The 20,261-nt window shown below is 44.7% G+C and overlaps 1 protein-coding gene across 3 annotated transcripts; it reads right to left on the bottom strand.

The window, feature by feature from the left end:
• Nucleotides 1–870: 870 nt before the first annotated feature.
• On the bottom strand, nucleotides 871–19,983 carry AGO4 (argonaute RISC component 4). Of its 3 annotated transcripts, none has more exons than XM_042793928.1 (18): nucleotides 19,891–19,983; nucleotides 13,312–13,477; nucleotides 12,464–12,584; nucleotides 11,267–11,448; nucleotides 10,733–10,869; nucleotides 10,519–10,653; nucleotides 10,261–10,348; nucleotides 9,689–9,836; nucleotides 9,493–9,612; nucleotides 9,137–9,265; nucleotides 8,840–8,973; nucleotides 7,870–8,054; nucleotides 7,411–7,570; nucleotides 6,493–6,808; nucleotides 6,115–6,249; nucleotides 5,219–5,320; nucleotides 4,801–5,000; nucleotides 871–4,699 (listed from the first exon to the last, which is right to left on the bottom strand). In XM_042793928.1, exons 3-18 carry the CDS (start codon nucleotides 12,566–12,568, stop codon nucleotides 4,591–4,593), a joined length of 2,385 nt encoding a protein of 794 aa, XP_042649862.1. In that variant the 5' UTR covers nucleotides 12,569–12,584; nucleotides 13,312–13,477; nucleotides 19,891–19,983; the 3' UTR covers nucleotides 871–4,590. The 3 variants fall into 3 exon arrangements, with proteins under 3 accessions (XP_042649862.1, XP_042649861.1, XP_009972747.3); XM_042793927.1 differs by lacking the exon at nucleotides 19,891–19,983 and adding an exon at nucleotides 16,531–16,776; XM_009974445.3 differs by lacking the exon at nucleotides 19,891–19,983 and adding an exon at nucleotides 13,579–13,921.
• Between the last annotated feature and the right edge of the window lie 278 nt (nucleotides 19,984–20,261).

Genomic DNA, 20,261 nt, shown 5'->3' with positions numbered 1-20,261 from the left:
GAGGCGATGGGAGAAAACCACAGAAATTCAAACTATGAAAGCGTGTTCACGCTACAGCGTGCAGCTGTGCCTGCGCCCAAGGGAGGAGGAGGAGGAGGGCGGCTCGGGGAGGCAGGTTTGAGGGTGGAAGGTGGAGGCACGTCTCCCCGGGAAGGCACAGTGCGGTTCCAGCCCCGTGCCCAGGGGTTCAATCTGCAGCACCTTTACATTATTTTCAGGAGATACCAGGGTAAAGTCAACCTTTGCTTCCAAAGCCTGAGGCTGAGCCATCCCCGTTCACAAACCGCAGGATCTCCCTCCGCTGCACAGAGAATGAACACCTGGAAGCAGGGGGTTGCTGAAGAGGCAGGTTATTTTAAGCAACCGTGTCCCGAGCTCTGGTAGAGCTCTCGTGTTTTGGCCTCCTCCAAAAGCTTTTTTTGTATCCTTACCGTAGTATTTTTAGTGAAGTACAGCTAGCTGAGGAAATGACAAACCCTCACCTGAAATAGAGAAGATGAATAAGCAAACAGCTCTCCCATTTATTAATTTGTGACTCTAATATAGAATTGCTTCTCCTGGCAGATACAGAGTCTACGGGCACCGTTATTTTCTCTAGACATTGCTATATAATTTCCAAGAACCTGAAAAAAAAAATACACCCGTTCTGAATATCCCCCACCGGTGGTTGCACAGACTCTGAAAACAGGTAATTTAAGCCCTTCTTTTAGTATCACTAGAGATGTTATCCATGTATACTTCTCTCGTTTTCTAAGTCCTAGCACATCAGAAATAAATAGGTTGTGGCAATGAGTTCCACAGGTTACACATTGTGTACAAGTTTTAATTAAAAGTTAAATAATTTAAGACATTTGTTTACAGGCAACAGTATCGGTTGCTCACTCTGTACATTGCATTTATTAGACATCAACAAGGAAAAACAGAACATTTGGCACAAGAATGCCTTTTTTTTTTATTATTTTTGGACACATGAACACAAAATATCCCTGCAGGCTAAAAAAAAAAAAAAAAAAAAAGGGAAAATACATTGCAAGTTGTACACGACCAGCATCTTACCGCAACATGGGGCTGCTAACCCACCCATAACAGTTTAGAAAGAGTACCTCGTATTGCTATAGACATACATCCAGTCCAAATTTAATAAAATACCATTTTAAACATTACAAGTCTAACAATATAGAAACAAAAATTACATCATAAGTCAAAATGAACAAATGCAAACATTTTACATTGAAGTTTCAGCCTCTAGACATAGAAATATGAAAGTGTCAATAGCAAGGTATAAGAAAATCTGTAAGTGATATTACAAGATCTTTCCTCCAATGCACAAGGAAAAAACCTTGTAGTTGAAACAGTATTGATACAATGCCCTCCAAACCCTGCTTTCTTAAAATGAAAGCAGAGTTACTCCCTTGCTATTGAGCAAGAAAAATCCTACAGCACATCCACAAAGGTAGTTTGGGGGGTGGGTTTTGTTAAACGCTGGATCTGAACCAAGGTGCTCTTCTCCATCTGAAGAGCAAAGCTGTTGATGGAGGGTAAATAACTCCGACACTTGTGTCTGGGACAAGAGACGTACGGCGTGAAGCACGCTTGCCCGTACGTCACTGCCTCGTACGCCCTTTGGATGCAGCTACAGGCACTACACTAAACTGTGGTACTTACAACAATAAATAAGCCAGGCTGTTCAAACATTTGAGACAGGCTAACTAGTGATTGCCAGAGCTTGTTCAGAATTCAGCTGTTCACAAAGCAAGCAGAACTGGTTTGAAAATGGGATTTCTGCGCCTTTTTTTTTCTTTTTTTTTTTTTCTTTTTTTTTTTTTATGTCAACCACCCCCTTCCCCAACTCTTTAAACTTTGCTACATTTAAAATCTTTCACACCACATATCTAAACAGTGGCCAACAGGCTTTATTTATAAAAAAAACAAAACAAAACAAAAACACCCTAAGAACTACATCTACAGAATGCACATCTTCCCATTGATTGACACATGCATAACGATTCAGTCAGGCCCAAGGGGTTAATCCAGATCGTCAAGCCCAACCTCCAGACTTGGACTCAGACCTGTGTAGGACAGCATTGCCGAAACTTCGATCTTACCGTTACCGCCACGCAACGGTCCTGAACTTCAGTGCTCTTCTCCCAAAGCGACAGCACTGCACCCTTCACGGTGTTTCTCTGCAGTGGTGTTTTAACACAAGATTGAGTTAAGGGTCTCGCCCTGCGCCCCAGGGCCAGCCGAGGTCTAACGAGCTGCCTAGTCCGAAGTTAAATATTCAGTCCAGTCACAGGCAAACAAAGGAGAGGCTCTCACTTCACTCAATCTGAACTAGGAGTGCTTGGCACTGGACAACTAACTGGTGATAAAATAAGTTTTTCTTACGCACCCTTCATTAAACCAGTCACATTCCTGCCTAGTGCACAAACTCAAAATAGCGATCTTTGATCCTATAACCTAAAAAAAGGGTGCTCAGTTTCTTTTCAAGGTGCCAAAGTTCTCCGTGTGTGTTGGGTCAGTCAGAGTTCATTCTAAAAAGGGGTTTTTTGTATTCTCCCTGAACGAGTACTGAGAAAAGCAGCCATCTAGCTGAAGCAGCGGTCAGTCTCCCACCCACATGTCCTGATTTTATTACACAAGTGAGGTATTCTTTAAAAAAAAAAAAAAATAATCAAAAACTCTAAAAAGAATATATTTTTTTTTAACTCTAAACCTGTCCACAGTATGTGCCAGGAGCAGAGTTCACTTCAGTCCCATTTTCAACAGAAATTTTAAAAGTTTAAACTTAATTTAATGAGACGTACTACTTGAAAGAAGGTTATAAAAGTGTTTGAAGACTAAGTTCAGTGTACTCTGGTACAACTGAAAAAAACCCAGCATTTGGAAATGTAAACTTTAATTTATTTACAAGATTAAAGACTGAAGGAAACAGCATTTCATATTGCTGAAATTTTGAGGGGACTGGTTCCTAAGCTTTGGAACGGCAGACAATTTAGCAGCAAACCCCACACGAGTGTCAGAGACCACAGTGCAATCGTTGGACTTCTCAAACTTCTGTTATCAAAGTAGCGGTGTTGGCTCTACTCAGTTTAGGAATAAGCTTTTAATCTGCACTAACTCAGGTTAACACTAAGGAATCTAGACTTAACACACTATGTTTGCGTATTCCAAGAGTATTCAGTGAAACCAAGCCCCAGTTCCTTATTACACACTGCCGCTGAAAAAAAGCCAAGCAGATTTAAAAAAAAAAAAAAAAAAAAACCAACACTAATTTCTAGGCTGGGACAGAATCAGTCTATGGGACTTACATTGGTTAAACATGCTGTTGAATGCAGTTGTGTGTGCAACCCAGATTCCCAGGGAAAAAAAGTTTAAAATGCTGGTACAAGTCCTTAGGTTGCCTGTCACACAATACATTTAGACTGTACAGATTGGCAAGCCTTTCCTACACATAACACCCAGTTTCCAAGCTTATAAAAAATGTTGTAGACAGGACACCAACAGTGAATATAAAACAGTTAAAAATAATTCTTAAAAAAAGCATGGAAGTGCGTCTTTTCTAATTAGTTTCAGAAACTGCCAAATTGTGTGTTCAGAAAACGACACGAGAATGTTGGTTAAACTCATGCACAATCCTCAGCTAGAAAATTACACTGTTAGGGGGGGCTTAAAAAACAAATATTTATTGCCAAAGTTAAACCTTCTATGAGAAAAAAGTTTTAAAATCACTTAGATTTATCAAACCACACAGCAGCATAAAGTGGGCACTTTTGTAAAAGTTTGCAAAATACCTAAAAGCTAATTTTTTTTTTTTGTTTTTATCATTTTTAGAGGGGGGAATGATGGTTCAGTACTTGTTACGATACCATGGCAGTATTATTTGTAACCATTATAATTAAAATCTACTGACAGGCATCACTATCTGGTTATATTACACATTCACAGAACAAGAACCACCTATTTGAACTCGCAGTATAGTGCAATTGCTTTGCAGCCGAAGTCTGCAGAGATTAAAAAGATAATTAGTAAAACTGACAAAAAACTGCAATACCTGTGAAAGTTATGTTTGTTAAAAGGCATTTACAGTAGTGAAGTCTAAAATCTCCATTAAAAAATCTATGGCCCCACACAATAGAACAATTACATTTAACTGGAGTAAAACATTTTGCCATAATATGCATACTCACTAAGCAGTGCATGAAGACAGGGAATCAGTCGTCATGATAAACTAATGGGATGAGAAGATAACTTAAAAATGATAGCTAGCAAAATATTCAATAGAAACCTTTCGTGCCAAGTCCTTTAAAAATTTCAGGATGATCGGCCTTTTGCGCTTTGAGGTAAAAATTCAGTCCAATGCATCAGAAAAGACAGTCTATGAATTCCTGTTACAGAAAACAATGAAACAAATGGCTCAATTGTGTTGGTGCATCAGACAGTGCTGTGAAGTACGGATTCAGTGCGACTGTTCAGAGCTGCTGGTAGTGGGCCGTCGGAAATAAACTGGGCCCTAGCTATAGCAGTAGGCATTCAAAACATTTCAGGACTGCATGGGTTGTTGGTTTTGCCTCATCTTCCCAGATGTTCTCAAGCAAAATACATCGTATGCTGCGTATCGTGGTGGATCTGCACTGCCTTTGCCAGAGCCTGAGGATCGCGGCCGTTGCTCTGTCCTGACACATGGCTGCCTTCAGCACTGTAAGAACGCAGACACATACGGAGAACCGTGAACACCCGGGCCAAGCAGCTTATCACTCAGTTATCCGGCTACCAAGATGACGAGGCACAGTTCCTTACCTGTCGTGATCCTTGTCTACAAGATGGTATCTGGCCCTAAACGCTACCAGCCTGGCATAGTACGCGGGAGCGGGAATAGAGACCGATCGCGTACACCGGACATACGTGTGACACAGCTGATACGTCAACAGCTGTAGCTCGTCTGCGGTAAAACAGTTGTCATCCCACAAGACCTGGTAGTGGGAGGGCCGGCTGGTTCCCTGGGGAGAACAGAGGAGCAGTCAGCTGGAGAGCATCAACGCAGAGGTCGTACCTGAAGGCTGCACCTTCCGTCAGTGCACTGAAGAGTAAGTGCCAAACGCACACCGAACTGATGCGACTGCAAGTCTGACAAGCTATAAATAGAAGCAACATTTCTCATCGGATAACTATAAGGATTTAGTCCCATAGCCTGAGCGCAGCAGAGCTGAAACATTACCTGAATTCCTGCATGGCTACAGAGGTAAAAGTCAAATTCAGAAGGATGCGTGATCGTGCTGTCCACAGTAGTGCCCGCTGGTACGTTGCCGCTCTTACCCACCTATTGAGGAAAGTTTATTATTAGCCCATGCTTTTTTTGGAAGCGACCCAGAAATACCTCCTAAGGTAGGCTCTACTTAAAGCTGTTTGAGAATTTACTGCTCAGTAAGGTGGAAAAATGTTAAGGTCATTTACATAGGAGGAATTAAAATGTTCTCTGTCAGTTCATTTTTAGAAACTTCACCAAATCCAACTGGTGTGTCATCACAGAAAAATAAAATACTTGCCAGTACCATTAAAATTGCAGAGTGGGATAAAGCCTACACAAGTAATTCAGGATCTGAAAATGCAGGTTTTCTAAAATAAATTTATTTCATACCCTTGTTTGCACTCACACCCCCAAGATCTGTATTTTTTAAGCAAACCCGAGATCAAGAAGTTTCCTAAAGAAGGTTCCTTAGTTGGCTGGTGGATTTGTGCCATAGGCAAATCTTACAGATGTATCTAGGGACAGAACAGGCAACAAACTGAACAACCAGTTCAGTTTATAGTCAGGAATCCCAGACTATAAAAACCCAGGCTACAGCTCCAGGTACACAAATACAGGGATACAGAGTATGCCTCCTCCAAAAGGGGCTGGGAACAAGCTGTTCCATCTGACCGCTTCATCTAGAGCAATAAAAAAGGGGAGGATCTGGTTATTTTGGTAGCAAAAGCCTGTTATTGCACAGCACTGCTACTGCTTGGACAGATTAATTCAGTTTTCGTGGGCAAGATGGATACCACCCCACTTAACCAAACAATCTTACTTTCCTGTTGCCATCACCTCCTTCTTATGTAGTCAACATTACTTGCCCTTTCAGTTTTGTCAGCACAGAATAGTCTGGTGTGATGCCTTTTCTGCACAACAATGTAGGTTATTCCTGGTCTATAATCTTCTTCCAAACTAATACATGCCTTCCGGATTGCTATCAGTTCTGGCCAAGCTACCTAGAAGTAGAAGATTTAACTATTAGGTGCTGAATTCAGTATACATCATATTATTTTCATTTTTTCTGCATACAAATGCCACTTTGTAATGAACATGATCAGACAGGACAACTGTATGTTGTGCTTGCCCAAGAAAACCCAATGAAACTGAACTGTCCGTGTCACAAATGCAATCCACATAAGTATATTTATTTTCAAGGGCCAATCCCTTTCCACAAGCGGCAAGAAACCATTAGACAATACCTGCTTCATCTGTCCTTCTGATACTCCCCCTCTGTAGTAAATGATCCGTGTGGGCTTGAAACGAGTGGATTTGTAGAACTGGATCAACAGCTCTCGCACCATATTTGTCAGGTCCTGTATCACCTCCTGACTGTACAGCAGCTCCTGGGAGGTCTCCTGGCGGGAGGTCTGCACGCGCACCGTGGCACAGTAACGGCTCGGGTGGCCGTCCATGCTGCCTACCACAGCAGCGATGGAAGGCTTCTTTCCATCCCCAGCAGGAGGGTGAGTGACATCTGCTCCCAAAAAGATCACTGGCTGCTGGAACACTGATGGCCTGTTTAACATGATTAAGGTTTATTAAATAATAAATAATTACAATAATAATACAAAGAAGAGCGGGTAAGGACGAAAAAAAAAAAAGATACAACCAAGGAAGGTATATCCAAACCATCCCACAGAACTAAAACCCTGTCAGAATCTTTAAGGACACAGTTCTCTGCCTTAAGCTCTTACAATCCAGAGAGAACAGAAAGTGAAAAGGAAAGGACCAAAGGCAGTCAAAGTTCCCAGCATTTATCACAAGTCACTCCTCACTCCTTTTCTTTCAATTTGGAAGGAAATACAGTATGCTTAAGGAGGTGGCAAGAGGAAAAGGTAGACTGAGTGAACCCAAAGGCAGGGAAAAAGAGACAGAAAAAAAAAAAAGCCTTTGTGAGCTTGTTTCCACACACGCCACTGGATGGCTCTAACACCAGAGATGATCCTTGGCACTGGGCTTACTAGGCAGACTCTGAATGCAGAAGCATCCTCCTCTGTCCACTTCAGACTGTATTTCTGAAGCATGTAATATTTTGGAAGGTATCGTTTTAGCAAACAAAATGACACTGTTTTGCTTGACAACCCAGACTTCAAGGAGAGCTTTAGATTTAATCTCACCTTTGATGAGGTACAAGCACATTGTTGATTCCTCCAAGCTTTGCATTTATCTTCAGACACAGGTTGGACAGCGTTTGTGGTGAGGTTTTTACCACGTTCTTTACCTGAACACACTGAGTGGCCATTCCTAGAAGGGTGTCACCAACCCGCTTTACTTCAGCTGTGACAGAAAAATAAGTTAGTGGTTCCAATTACCTGAACAGTCAGTAGTTCCATCTGCTTTCTCTTATTTTTTCTCCAGTGTTATCGTCATTCAGATCCTTAAAAGGTCACTGACAAAGGTTCAGTTTGCTCTTTGGCAATACAGAAGTACTCAATCAGGCCTGACAAACCCATCTCCACAAACCCCTTTTAAACAGAACATATTGCCTGCTCTGTCTCCTTCCTACCGCTGAAGTGCATAATAAGATGCCAACTTGCTGTACAACTAATTAACACTCTACAGGCTCTTCTCCATACCATACACGGGCGTCTTTCCAGGTAGAATCACCACAATCAGCTGCAGACCAACATAAGTCAGTTTTAAGTGTTTAAACATGGGCTCCACACTGTCTGCACCCTGGGCGTATTTGCAGAAACAGGGCTGGCCTTGGATCGGCATCCCTGCGTCTTTGGAGATCTTGCGCAGCTGGTCCGTGAAACTCCTGTGGGTGAAACATAATGGGATTTGTCCTGGCCTTTTCACTATGCTCCCCTTTGCCATTAATTTTACCAACAAGATCCAAGCTATATCAGCTATTTCACATCACTTCCAATTCGACATTACAGTCTTTTTTTTTTTAGCAATTCTATCACTGTAAGGAACTCACTAATATGATTCTAATCCTGCTTGAGGAAGTTTCATAAGCCTCTGTGTCTGTAATTTTAGAAGTCCTGCAGAAACAAGCATACATTTGAGTTGAATATTCTGAGGCATATTCCCTAAGTAATACTGACGCTCTGGTAGATTTTTTTACCCATCCACCAACCTTAACTGAGCATTATGGCAACTATGATTTTTGCCAAACATGTCAGTGGTTCACACAACCTCTATCTTTAGGATTCTGTAAAGTAATTTGAAGGACAGGGAGAAAAATGTGGCGTATGTTGCCTGGGAGGCGATAAAGGTTCAGAAAAAAAGTAGTTCATGTTTTAGAATGAAAGACCATCATCAATTATTTGTAAAAACAGCAGAATACGAGTGGAATGCAGCCTCCAGAGCAGGAAACACAGCCTCAGTGGCAAGGAATGAACGCTTTTCCTAGCTGGCTAATTAGGTTGTGAACTTTGTCATAGTCTCCTCCCAAATTGTAACTATTTAAGACACTGCAATTTCCTCTTTTTACTATTGGATGCATTAAAATCAACTTCTACTGCATTATCACCTTTCAGAAACACAAGGAAAATAAGCTTTGAAATAGGTAATCTGAATAAATAGGAAAATACTTACTTTAGTAAGTCTTCCCTGCATTGTTTTTGAGGAGCAAAACAGGCAACAGCCCAAACTTTAATCTCAATGCCAGCATAGAACTGTTTCCCTCTCATATCCCACACACCTTGGTTCGGTGTGGCCACAGTCTTGTTCTAGATAAAAAGCAAAAGACAAAACAAAACCTAAATGCTGCTTTGTTTTGACTATAGCCTAACACTGCTCATACAAAGGAAGCCTTATGAGAAGGTACACAAAACATTTCATGAATTTAAGTAACTTCAGGACAAAGTATTTCACAAGGCACAGAAAACTCACCCTGCCTCCATATTGCAGCATTGGTGCTGGCAAAACTCTGCCTGTTAACTCTGTCATCTCATTGTGGACAACAATACCGAACTCCTTCAGGTATGGATCAGGTCCACCAACCATACTGTTACTTTTCACCTGGTGACAAGAAACGTATTTATGTAACAACACCTAATACTTCAGGTGGCTCTGTCCTCTTTGCCATGAACAGGCTTTCTATTTAAAAGGATTTGTTTTACAGAAGTCAGATTTTTTAACTTCTGCAGTTCTTGGTCATTCTGTTGAGCATTACATACGCTACAGTGCTGCAGGAAGAGCGGGAAGAAGTGACAAACACGGACTCCTTAGCTGGAGAAAGCACTTACTAGTCTGCTGATTTCTTCCTGTCGGTCCGGTGCAGATCTTGCAGTTGCTTTTATCATAGTCGATGTCTGATTGTCCGTTAGCTTCTTTATACATCTCTGGCCTGCCACTATGTTACACACCTACACAGGAACAGCGAGGGGTGGCGTGACACCGTTTAACAGAGGATATACCGCAACGCAAGAGAAAGAGTCTTACCTCAAGCGGTAAGTATGTGTGTTTCTGTTCCTGTCCTACTTGGAGACAGGGAAGGTGAGGATATTTTAGCTGCAGACTGTACTTCTGCTTAAAATACTGAGCTACTGTACACTCCATAGCCTGCCCATTTTCCAGCTGCAGAGGAAACCTATAAAGGACATTTGTTCTGGTTAGACTTTTCCAATTTTTTTTTAAAGGAAAAAATGGTACGGAAAAATCTATTCCAGACTAGAAATGCTGGAAACATTTATTTTCCTTAGCTAATGGATCTCTTCTTTTTATGAAAATATTTTATAGACTATATACTGCATTTTTCATAGCTATTTTAAAAATTATAGCCTTTGATAATTACATTTAAAAGCCAGGATACAGCTTCAGTCTTCCTATGCTGAAGGAAATAAAGCTGTGGTCTAAACCCACGCTATTCCTCTACTCCATTAAGAGTAAACATTACTGTAACGCCACACAGCTGCTTCACCTCCAGAATCAACTTTTCTTGCATAAACAATATACCTAGTATATCTAATAGGTTCTAGATTTTTAAATTTGTCAGAAAGTGCTTGTATACATACGTCTGATGACTGGCTGGTCGCCGAGTAACATTGCAAACTCGGTATTTTCTCTTCATCTGGCCACAATGGGTAACCTCTACTTTTAGACCTGAAAACCCAACACAAAAGGCATCTAAAATTCAGGCACAAGAGTCACCTTTGAAAAAGATGGAGGCAAAAAGGAACAGGCCGACTTCCCAAGCGCTTTGCAAATTTTCATTACAACGTAATATGAGCAGGTTTCCAGTATGTTATAGCAGCTTTAGAACGGGCCTTTACCTCTGATTTCTTTGGTAAACTTGACACGCTGGGAGTCCGTAAGAGGCTTGGTTTGTTCATTGATGTTCTGAATGTCCAAGACCTCACACATGAACTCAATGATAGGCTGGGCACGATAGAATGCAGTTGCTGACACTAAAATAAAAAAAGAGGACATTTAATTTAGAAGCAGAAAGAACTCTGTTACATTAGTGAGACAGAATTTCCTACATACCATCAATGTTGAGCATCATGTTCCACATGGCAGGCCTGACCGACTGGTGGAAACCGAACCAGACCTCCCTGCCGCCTCCCAGGGGGTGGTAATAACCTTCAGGGGGGGAGAAAAAGGAGCGGCCCACAGGAGTGTACCTGAAAAAAATAAGAAAATTAATACTTGGATCATTCTTTTCCCATACACCTTTTTACATTCATGCCTGTAGTGTTTAAAACACATTTCTACAGTACGTTAGAACTGTCAGAGCTAACTTATGGCAAGCATACAAAGCCTTCACTGACAGTGCAGTTGGAAAGGCTACAGCAAATTCCTGTTAGAAACATGACCAGCAGATACAAGTCCTGAGTTCGGATCAGATTTCCCTATTCTAGTGCAAATTCGTGAGGCAGGCATTGAATTACACAACTGCATCCCTCATCCCTTCTACTGTAGGAAACTGTAATAGCAGTAGAGTAGCAGCAGGTAATAACGAATAGGAACGTTAAGACAGATGCAAGATTAGGCCAGTCAGGAAGGCACCAAAGCACCCACCTCATGGAGGGGAGGTGCCGTGTGATTACGTCGAGCGCCTGTACAGAGTCTTCAGGAACTTCATTCAAGTGCCCAGCCAGAGCTTCCAGCAGCAACTGAAGGCTGACGACTGACACCCACTGAATGGACACTTTAAACGTCTGGTCCTTCCCCTCCCCTGGAAGTGTCACCTCCATATCCACCTGACACAGAACAGAATTAAGCACAAGCTTTTGTTACTGATGGCAGACTATCACAACACTAAGCAACGTTATGCTTTTCTCCTAAGTATTCTTTAAATCCATATTTTGGATGACTAGTTTGTGTAGTTCTCTTAAAATATTACAATCGGTTTCCTGAGCATTTTGAAAGCTTGTAATTTATTCATCTGAGAAACTGCACTGAGGTATCTTTAAGTGTAAACTTTAAGCAGTAATTAGTATGGTGACATCAAAGCTCTGGAGAACTGTGAGTCATTTTTTAAAGTCAGCCAATTAATAGCAACATGTCTTATGAACCAAATCGGAAGGGAAGAAAATCTTTTGGTCAAAAAGACGACTCACTGGGAAACACAAATCTCAGAATTTTAGCACAGTACTTGAGATTATTCTCACACACCATCAACCCAAAGGGTAAATGCGAACTCATCGTATGTATTCCTCATGGCAATATACCAGATCCCTGAGGAGAATAATAGATGGGGGTTAAGTTTTGTATCAGGACTGGTTAATACAGATGGCAAACTGTTAAAGCCAGGGTGCTGGCGAGCACTGTCCAGAACAGGAAGGGCCAGGGCAGCCGACCGAGTTGTTTTCACGGAACAGGAGGACACAGCTCAACAGTGCAGCCAAACCAAACCAGCACCTTTGTCATCTACAACTACTTTATCATTTAGCAACAGAACAAGGGCTAGAATAGAAAAAAGGGAAATTTTTATCAGGGTGAAAAAAAAAAAATAATCTCCTTGCAGCTGAAAGAGCACAACATACCAGTTCACACTACCATTGACAAATTCTCCAACTGAAGAGCTGGGAATTAGAAACTTTAGGAAAACACCGGTAAGTTTCTAGAGATCCCTGACTGGCACTGCTCATCATTTCCAAGATTATACTAGTATGTGTGACAGCATTTTGAGTTTACGTCAATATTGAACAGTTTTCAAACGACCCTGCAACAGTTTTCCCACAGACACTTAAAACTGCTTGTAGTAACACTTACTCTATCCCGGCCAATAGGTAATGGGTGTGCAGTATACATGTTCCGCTTCCCATCGTATCCAGGCTGCCGATCACCAAATATCTGCATCTTGAAGTGTCTCACCATAGTATCCACCACCTCCCTACAGAGGGATTTATCGAGTTAGGTTGAAGAACAGAAAATCCATCAATGGTTTTACACAGTTTAAAATTTCTTTTTCACATATTCTTAAATGAGCAAAGTACGAGAAACAACAATGCACCAGAGTATACCCAAGCCAACACCAGGAGTTTTAAAAGTCACATCCAGACTAAGACACCTAAATCTCAGCGTGCAGGTGTCTATATGCAGGGCAGGTAGCCGTACTGTCAGCAGAGACACAGTCAAACAGGCAGTGAACTCTGGAGAGCTCTTCAAACACAGGAGAAAATACAAGCATCTACCTTGGGGTGAGCGGGGGTGCTCTGTGGATTCATTCTACTGACAAAGCATCCACGTGTAGGCCCTAAAATGTTGGCGTTAATCTGCAAGCTGAATTCCCTCACCTCAGCTGCTAACACATGTTTGTATATTAGACTGTGGAACAGTTATCAGGGGCATTCACTTGTAGACTGTTAAATAAAAACAGCTGTAGTTCAATGCCTAGTACATTTACTAGAGCCTTGCAGATTACAGGCCAATTGGAAAACACCTTAATAAAAATAAGGAGAATATTATATTCTAGCTCACTGGAAAGCAACTACTAACTTAAGTACAAACACAAATTGGCCTTCAGCAGATGAAGAACTTCTAGAATACACACTTTTTAATGTTTGTTGGTTTGGTTTTTTTTTTTTTTTTTTTTTTTTTTTTTATTAAACAACTCATACCTGTTCACTCTTCGGGGACGTTTTTCTGGTTTGATATCTACATCATAGTGATAAACATCAATCTTAGGGATCTGAACCTGAAAATGATTGGCTAGGAGGCGGATGGGTTTCCCAACAGTTCCCAGGCCTGGGCGACGGGGTGGCTGGAAGAGGCTTGCCGGGGGCCCTGGGGAAGGCAAATAAATATGTATGAGATGTAATGGATCATTCAGTGCAGTATCCTTTCAGGTGCACTTTAGCTGACTTTCTGACAGGGCAGAAGGAAACCTGAAGTAGCTTCCTGAGGTTGCAAATGGAGGTGTTCCAAGTGGCTCAGCCTTCCAGGTAAAAAACCGTGTTCCCTAAAGCATGTATAGCTAAGTGCCATAATTCATTCTCAATATTTTAGTGACATTTATTCATGACTGTGGTTATGAACTTCACAGACTCCCGAGATGAAGTGCAACCATTTACATATTATGTATTTTTATGGAATGTAAATATATTCCTACTGCCATTTCTAGAACTAGCCACGCAAGCCACACTTTTTCATCGTTTTCACTACAGGCTTAAAGTTCAGATGTTAATGATTGTCACTGTTGGCATACTTAGGATATATATCCCCAATTTCTATCCGAAAATTGATATTATCTAGAAATAGGTAAGGGATATTTTTATTCTAAACTAAATTAAAAACAAATAGTTTTGTCGTTTCCTCTATGTCATGAGCGCACCACTTTTAGTGAAATATTTTTCCCCTAGAGCACAATTTCAGCCTATTTAAAATTCCAACATGAAGAAAGGAGTGATGCAAGATTTGGGCTTTCTTCTAAAAAGAAGAGTAAAGGGAGAAGGCATAAAGATAGGTATAGACTCCTAACAGATGTGAAAAGATAATTTATTTGGACAAAAGAGCTTCAGGAACAGTTCTAAGGATGACATTATTACAGGCTTGAAAAAGTACTCACGCACAAGCTAGTCACTAGTTAAGTCTTTAGGTAACTTCCTCCAAGTGTTAATATCCGAGATACCACATTAACAATATTAAACAGACTTTTTTTTTTTTAAATCTATCACAGTTGACACTGCACATAAAGCAAATTGAATTAGTATTTTTGTGGGTTTTCTCTGTATCTGCCAGCGCTTATTGTGATCAAAGATTCTACCCTCTGTGGTAGAATAGCAAACGAGAGGGGAAAATGACAATACAAGAATGCGATAATAAACCAATCATAAAACTTAGGGCAAATTTAGTGTCATAAGAGTGAGTCAACCTGCCAGTACCCATTTAAGTCAAAGGCCCACAATGTATACCAGGAGGGAAGATAAGCAGATAAGCTGTGGGAGGATGAAACTCATATTTGGGTACACTTCAGGGTGCAGCAAGAAACTTTAACACAATCGTAAACTCAACGCAGGACCAAATCCAAGGAGCCTTCTACACTGGGTTTATAAGCCATGCAATGGCCACTACATTACCAGTTAAAATTACCAGCCTGAGGACACTAACCCCAGGGTATTTTTAAGCAGAAGTAACACTTGGAGCACATAAGCAGCTGTAGCCCACTCGGCACGTCAGTTCCCCAAAGCTGCAGCGGCAGGGTGGCTGCTGGGGCCACCGACAGCCCACGCGCCGCAGCGCTGGCCCCGCACCCATCCCAACCCCGCCAGGAGCACGCAGCGAGACCAGTCCCGGGGTACCGTTAGTACTTTAAAAAGCTACAGCTGTCTTGACAAGCATGAATCATCAAGGGCAATCAAAGTTTGCTGTGCGTATTTGGATACTAGAGAGATGATCCATTAATCCCATGCTAATTAGTCTGAAGTAAGTGCAGGCACTGACCTCCTGCAAGAGATTAAATGACAACTATATTTACCCATTTTCCTCTCTCAGTATTGACAAGTTCTGTAAACAGGCATGGCAACACTGACCTCATCTCCTTTGATCAAAACCAACTAAAACTTACATCTTCTCTTTTCTAAAGTTATTTCTCAAAGGATTCCAGAGAATAAGCTAAAACTGTTCTCCCACTTGAAGCCAGGCAGCCCTGCAAGTCACATTTATTTTATCAGGATTTTGACCTGATCAGCCTGACTAGGGTTGTATGTGCTGTTAGTCTTTTAATTTCTTCAACGCTGTGTCAATTATGGACTAAGCACCCTCAGACAAATTACTTCAGACAGGAACCAGTTTTACAAAACTAAAAGAGGATCTGCTTCTACAGTGGGAAGTCAGAGAGGACACGCTACATCAGAGATCCATGCAGCAGACTCTCCAAATCAGCCCTCGACTATCTGAAAATCTGGATTCGTCTGGAATTGCACCTTTGTGTCAATAAACATTTCCTATTGCACCAAAATTAACACTACTTCAATTACACCAATAGCTTGAATGGGACCTGGATGGATGGGATGCACAGACCACTTAGGTCAAGAAATACATCTTGCAGACTTTTGACAGAAGAAAAATCATGGAATAATACAGAGATATGAAAACGTCACATGCAAAATACCACCAATATTTAACCAAAGTTTGTTAAAGATACGAAAAATAACATCCATATTCTCAACAAAGCATCACCTTAAACTCTTAGTACCAGCTCAATGTCAAAACTAACGCTTAGGATCGCACGGCTCTCAGGACTGGCGTGCCGGGAGCACGATGCCGTGTCCACCTGGAGACCTGTGCGCGTTTCCCCCTCTCCGCGGGGCCGCCGCTCGGCTCCCCAGCCCGCCCGCACTCGCGGCCACGTCCTATTTACACCCGGGAGGAGAAGTCACCCGATAGCCCCAGCAGAAAACTTCCACCCGCCGTTACCAGCAACCTGTTCAGCAGGAGCCGCGCGGGCACACGCCAACCTGCTCGGAAAGTTTAGCGACCTGCTGCAGTTCCTCTCCAGAGGAGAGCGCCCGGCGGCTGCCAAGACGCCTCCGAGCCCGCTCGCGTGTCAGCCCCACGGCCGGAGGCCTGCTGCGGGTCACCCGCGGCCCGGCCCGCCCCAGGCCGCGGCGACTGCCGGCCCGGCCCGGCCGCGAACGCCCGAGGATGGCGGGGGCAGCCCCCGCCGCGCCCGCGGCCTCCTCCCGCCCCGCCGGGCCCGCAGCCGGAGCGGCGCCGGGCCCGCGCCTGACAGGGCCGGCGCTGACCGCGACCGGCCAGGCCGCGGCCACCCGGGCACCCGCGCCGCCGGCTGCGCCCCCCCCCCCCCCCCCCCAACTCCGCGCCCCCGCGGCTCTCACCGGGTCCCAGCGCTTCCATGGCGGCGGCGGCGGCGGCGGCCTCGCTGCGGTCCCCTCCGGCCCCGCCGGCCGCCCCGGGCCCCGCCGCCGGCCCCGCCGCCGCCGCGTAGCGCTTGATCTCGGGAATATTGACTCCGGGGTGGGGGCCCGGCGCGGGAACGGGGAGAGCGGCGGCGGCGGCGGCGGCGGGGCGCGGGGAGGAGGAAGAGGAGGGGGGGGGGGGCGCGGCGGGGAGCGCTCCCCGCGCTCCGCTTCCCCGAGCGGCGGCGCAAACAATCCCCCCGCTGCGCCGCCGCCGCCGCCGCCGCCGCCGCCGAGCCCGAGCGCGCCCCCACCGCCGCCAGCACGCGCTGCCGCCGCCGCCGCCTCCCCCCCCCTGCGCGCGCGCGCGCGCCCCCCGCCGCCCCGGCGAGGAGGAGGAGGAGGAGGAAGAAGAGGCCCCTCCACGCCGCCCGGCGCCGCCGGCTCGCGCACGCCGCGCCGCCCCCTGCCGGCGGGGGCGCGCACGCCGCCCGCACCCTTTCAACGCCGGGCGCGGCCCCGCGGCGGCAACAGGTAACGGCGGCGGCGGCGGCGGCTTCTTCCCGCGCAAGCCCCTCGCCTCCGCGGGCAGCGCTGCCCCGGTGCCCGGCTGCGGGGAGGGGAGCTCCCCGCCCAGGGCCTCTAGCCCGCAGGTTGGAATAATTAACCGGACGGGGACGGGAAACTCGGGCGCGCTCCCGGAGAGCAGCGCCGCGGGTGCCTTCCGCCCCGGGGCCCGCCCGCCGCGCCGGCACCCACCGGCCCTCGGCTGCACCCCGACACGGGGAACTTGCCCGGCTTAACTACACCCCGAATGACTTCCCGTGCCAGCGGAACTGCCCTAATGCGCTTCAAAACACCTGGGAAAACACCCGGGAGTCGTGAAGGGCGAACCTCTGAACCCCTGAGGGCTGTCACCGGGACCTGCACGTCCCCCGAGGGACAATCGCCGCCGTGGGACGGCACCGGCGGGAGGGGACCGGCCGGTTGGGGCATTCGGCTCCCGGGGCCGCCACGGCCGCTGCGGTCACCCCCCTTACCATCGCCTGGGCTGGTTTCAACCAGCGCGGGCAAGGCAGTGGGCTCACAGACAATATATTTGTCTTTTTTTTTTAAAAAAAAAAAAAAAGCCAACATTTCAGGCCTTTAAATAAGGAGGTTACTGACTTGCCGCCTTTTAAAGCGGCTTATGCTATTTTGTCTGCTCCCTCACACACCCCTCGGGTTCTGTTTAGCCAACAGTTCTCAGCTGACTCACAAGAAGGTCAGAAGTCAAAACATTTTATAAATAATAAATGCCAAGTCCATTTTATTTGCCTTTTTTAACCTGCAGGATTGATTTTTTTCCAAGTTGAAACATCAAAAACCTATTTTAAAATGAAATGAAATCTGAGATTCTCGTATAATTGCCTGACAGCAGTTGATGAAGACTTGAGGGAAACACCAGTTTTACGAGACCAGCAACAACACCCCATGATGTCTAGCAACATTTCCATGCTATTATTCAGCATATTTATGTGTAAAAAACATATGTAGGATTATACAAGTAGTACTTTAAAAACGCAAAGATAGAATCTCTACCTCAAGAAATCTGCAATACAAAGGCTTGGTCCTGTAAGATGCTGAGTAGGACAACTCAAGCCTATACTTAATGCATTACAAATTCAAAACAGTCAGCAAACAATTAACTTGATAAACATGACGTACACATTGAGGCATCCTGAGTGCCAAAATGGTCAGAACCTTATTTCTATGTTAAACCACCCTTACCTTGAAAACAGCTCCACGTCTCCTGTGGTAAAACCTAATTTGGTTACGACAGACAATAGCTATGACAGGCTTAGTGCTGAAGATCAGCTTCTAAACATCTCACCTGCTAGAAGTTGTGGAAAAAGTATGTTATTTAGTAAAAAATAGATCCATAAACTAGCTCTAAAAAAAAAAAAATAAATGTTTTACTATGGCACTTTATCCAGTGCCTAAAAAAAAAGTTTTAATTTAGTTTAGAATCTCCTTAATGGCAAACATTTATGATGAGTTACCTATTCCTTGAGACTGCCTTTGAGTGCCAGGTGAGTAACAGAACCTGGGATCAGAAATAACCTAATATAGCAGGTAGCCCATCTTTTTACCACCTTTTACTTGCCAGCTGACTCTCAAAACTATTCCTAATATAGCAACGAGATTACAGCCTTGAGTAAGTACAATAAACTGTTTGTAGTTTTTTTTTTTTTTTTTTTTACTGGCAAACTACCTAGAAAGATCCCCAAATTCCAGGAATTTCTCATGTAATGCCACCACCCTTTTTGCATTGTCAGTCACCAGTTAGAGGACAGCTTCAGGAAGCCAAGGTCTGCAGAGTTACTGCTTCTTCAGCAAAGAACAGTGTTCTGCAGAAAAAGGTCAGATGGTCTGAAATACTAGGTGAATATGTTTTGTTTACATTTGCACAACAGTCTGAAAACTCCAAGGTTTTATTTGTTCCCAGAATGTAATACATTCTTTAAGAGCAGGTAATTTCATTTGTTACTAAAATTGAGGTTTGTTTTTTCTCTTATTTAGTAGGTTAGAGGCAGTATCTTAATTATATGGATTAATGGTGTTATTGCAGAGCCAGCATCTGCCCCCTCCCCTTACTAAACAGTAATTATTAAATTACTATAGCTCTTGTAGCAGCTACAGGAAACTAGAATTGTGTTGTGATGCTGGCAGTGGGTTTCATGGACATTTACTTTTCTCACTTCCTCCATTCTCAGACTTGGTGGCTATATGGGAATTACTGGAGTAGATCAGTCCATCTGCTCCTTATGCCCCACAAAACTGTGACTGGTACCAAACACTCCAGAACACATACTTTTTTTTTTTTTTTTTCTGGGCTTGCCTTCAGTGACAGCATATTACTGCTGTTTGACTTGGGGAAAAAAAAAAAACATTACTGTAGCACTATGTTCTACAAAGCAAACGTAATGAGGAAAAAGTGCCCAACATCTGTAACTCTAGTTCAGAACACAGTCCCTGACAGCCCAGCTCACTGCTCTCCCTTCAGCTGTCACGGGCAGGAAGTGGGTTGCAAACACTCCTCAAAGTTGCAAGTTCTGGGGAGGGAAAGAGGTGACACACATCGCAGGGCCACTTACACCAAAGTTCTATTTTCCTGTGACTTCTCATGGTTCTGGAGAAGCCTCTTGAGCATCAGGGCTGAGCTCTGACCTGCCATCGTTTCCCCTCTTTGGCTACACGGCAGGCTTGGCGGTGTGATGTGGTGGCAGCACCTTACACAGAGCAGGCGTAGAGAAACACGCTGAGCTGTGACTTTACTCAAGACTCGCCTGTACTCACCAGTCTTGATCACAAGGGGACGAAGGCTTTACACTCCCATTCGCAAATGCCTGCAAGATGCTCTGGAGCAGGTCTGCCCCCTCCACAGGTGACACACACCACGCCCACAGCGGCTTGAAGTCAGGCTGCCCCTCACAGCAGGCCCTTAGCAGAGCCGGAGCTCTAAGGGGCCAGTGTGCCGCAGGGGCCCGGGCCCGCAGACCCCGGAGGCACCCACGCAGCCCAGTGCCGCACCGGGAGGGCCGTGCACACCCGCTCCCGCCCCGCAGGCCCCCGGGCTCCGGTTCCCGCCCGCGGCCCGGCCCCGCTCCTCGCCGCCCCTCAGCCGCCCCACGAACGCGCCCGGCCGGCAGGGGGCGCGCTGCTCCCGG

This window comes from Tyto alba, unplaced genomic scaffold, assembly GCF_018691265.1.
Source record: "Tyto alba isolate M040663 unplaced genomic scaffold, T.alba_DEE_v4.0 Super-Scaffold_20, whole genome shotgun sequence".
NCBI lineage: Eukaryota > Metazoa > Chordata > Aves > Strigiformes > Tytonidae > Tyto > Tyto alba.
The sequence above is the reverse complement of the archived record's forward strand: the minus strand, read 5'-3'. Positions and strand labels throughout refer to the sequence as shown.

Excerpts from the sequence above, each read along its gene's own strand:
- AGO4 (XM_009974445.3), bottom strand. The coding sequence starts at position 13,678 with ATGGCACTTAGCTATACATGCTTTAGGGAACACGGTTTTTTACCTGGA. Across the intron at positions 12,585-13,311 it reads CGTCCCCGAAGAGTGAACAG|GGAGGTGGTGGATACTATGG; the intron begins GTATGAGTTGTT and ends ATCCCTCTGTAG. Across the intron at positions 10,870-11,266 it reads CGGCACCTCCCCTCCATGAG|GTACACTCCTGTGGGCCGCT; the intron begins GTGGGTGCTTTG and ends TATTTTTTTCAG.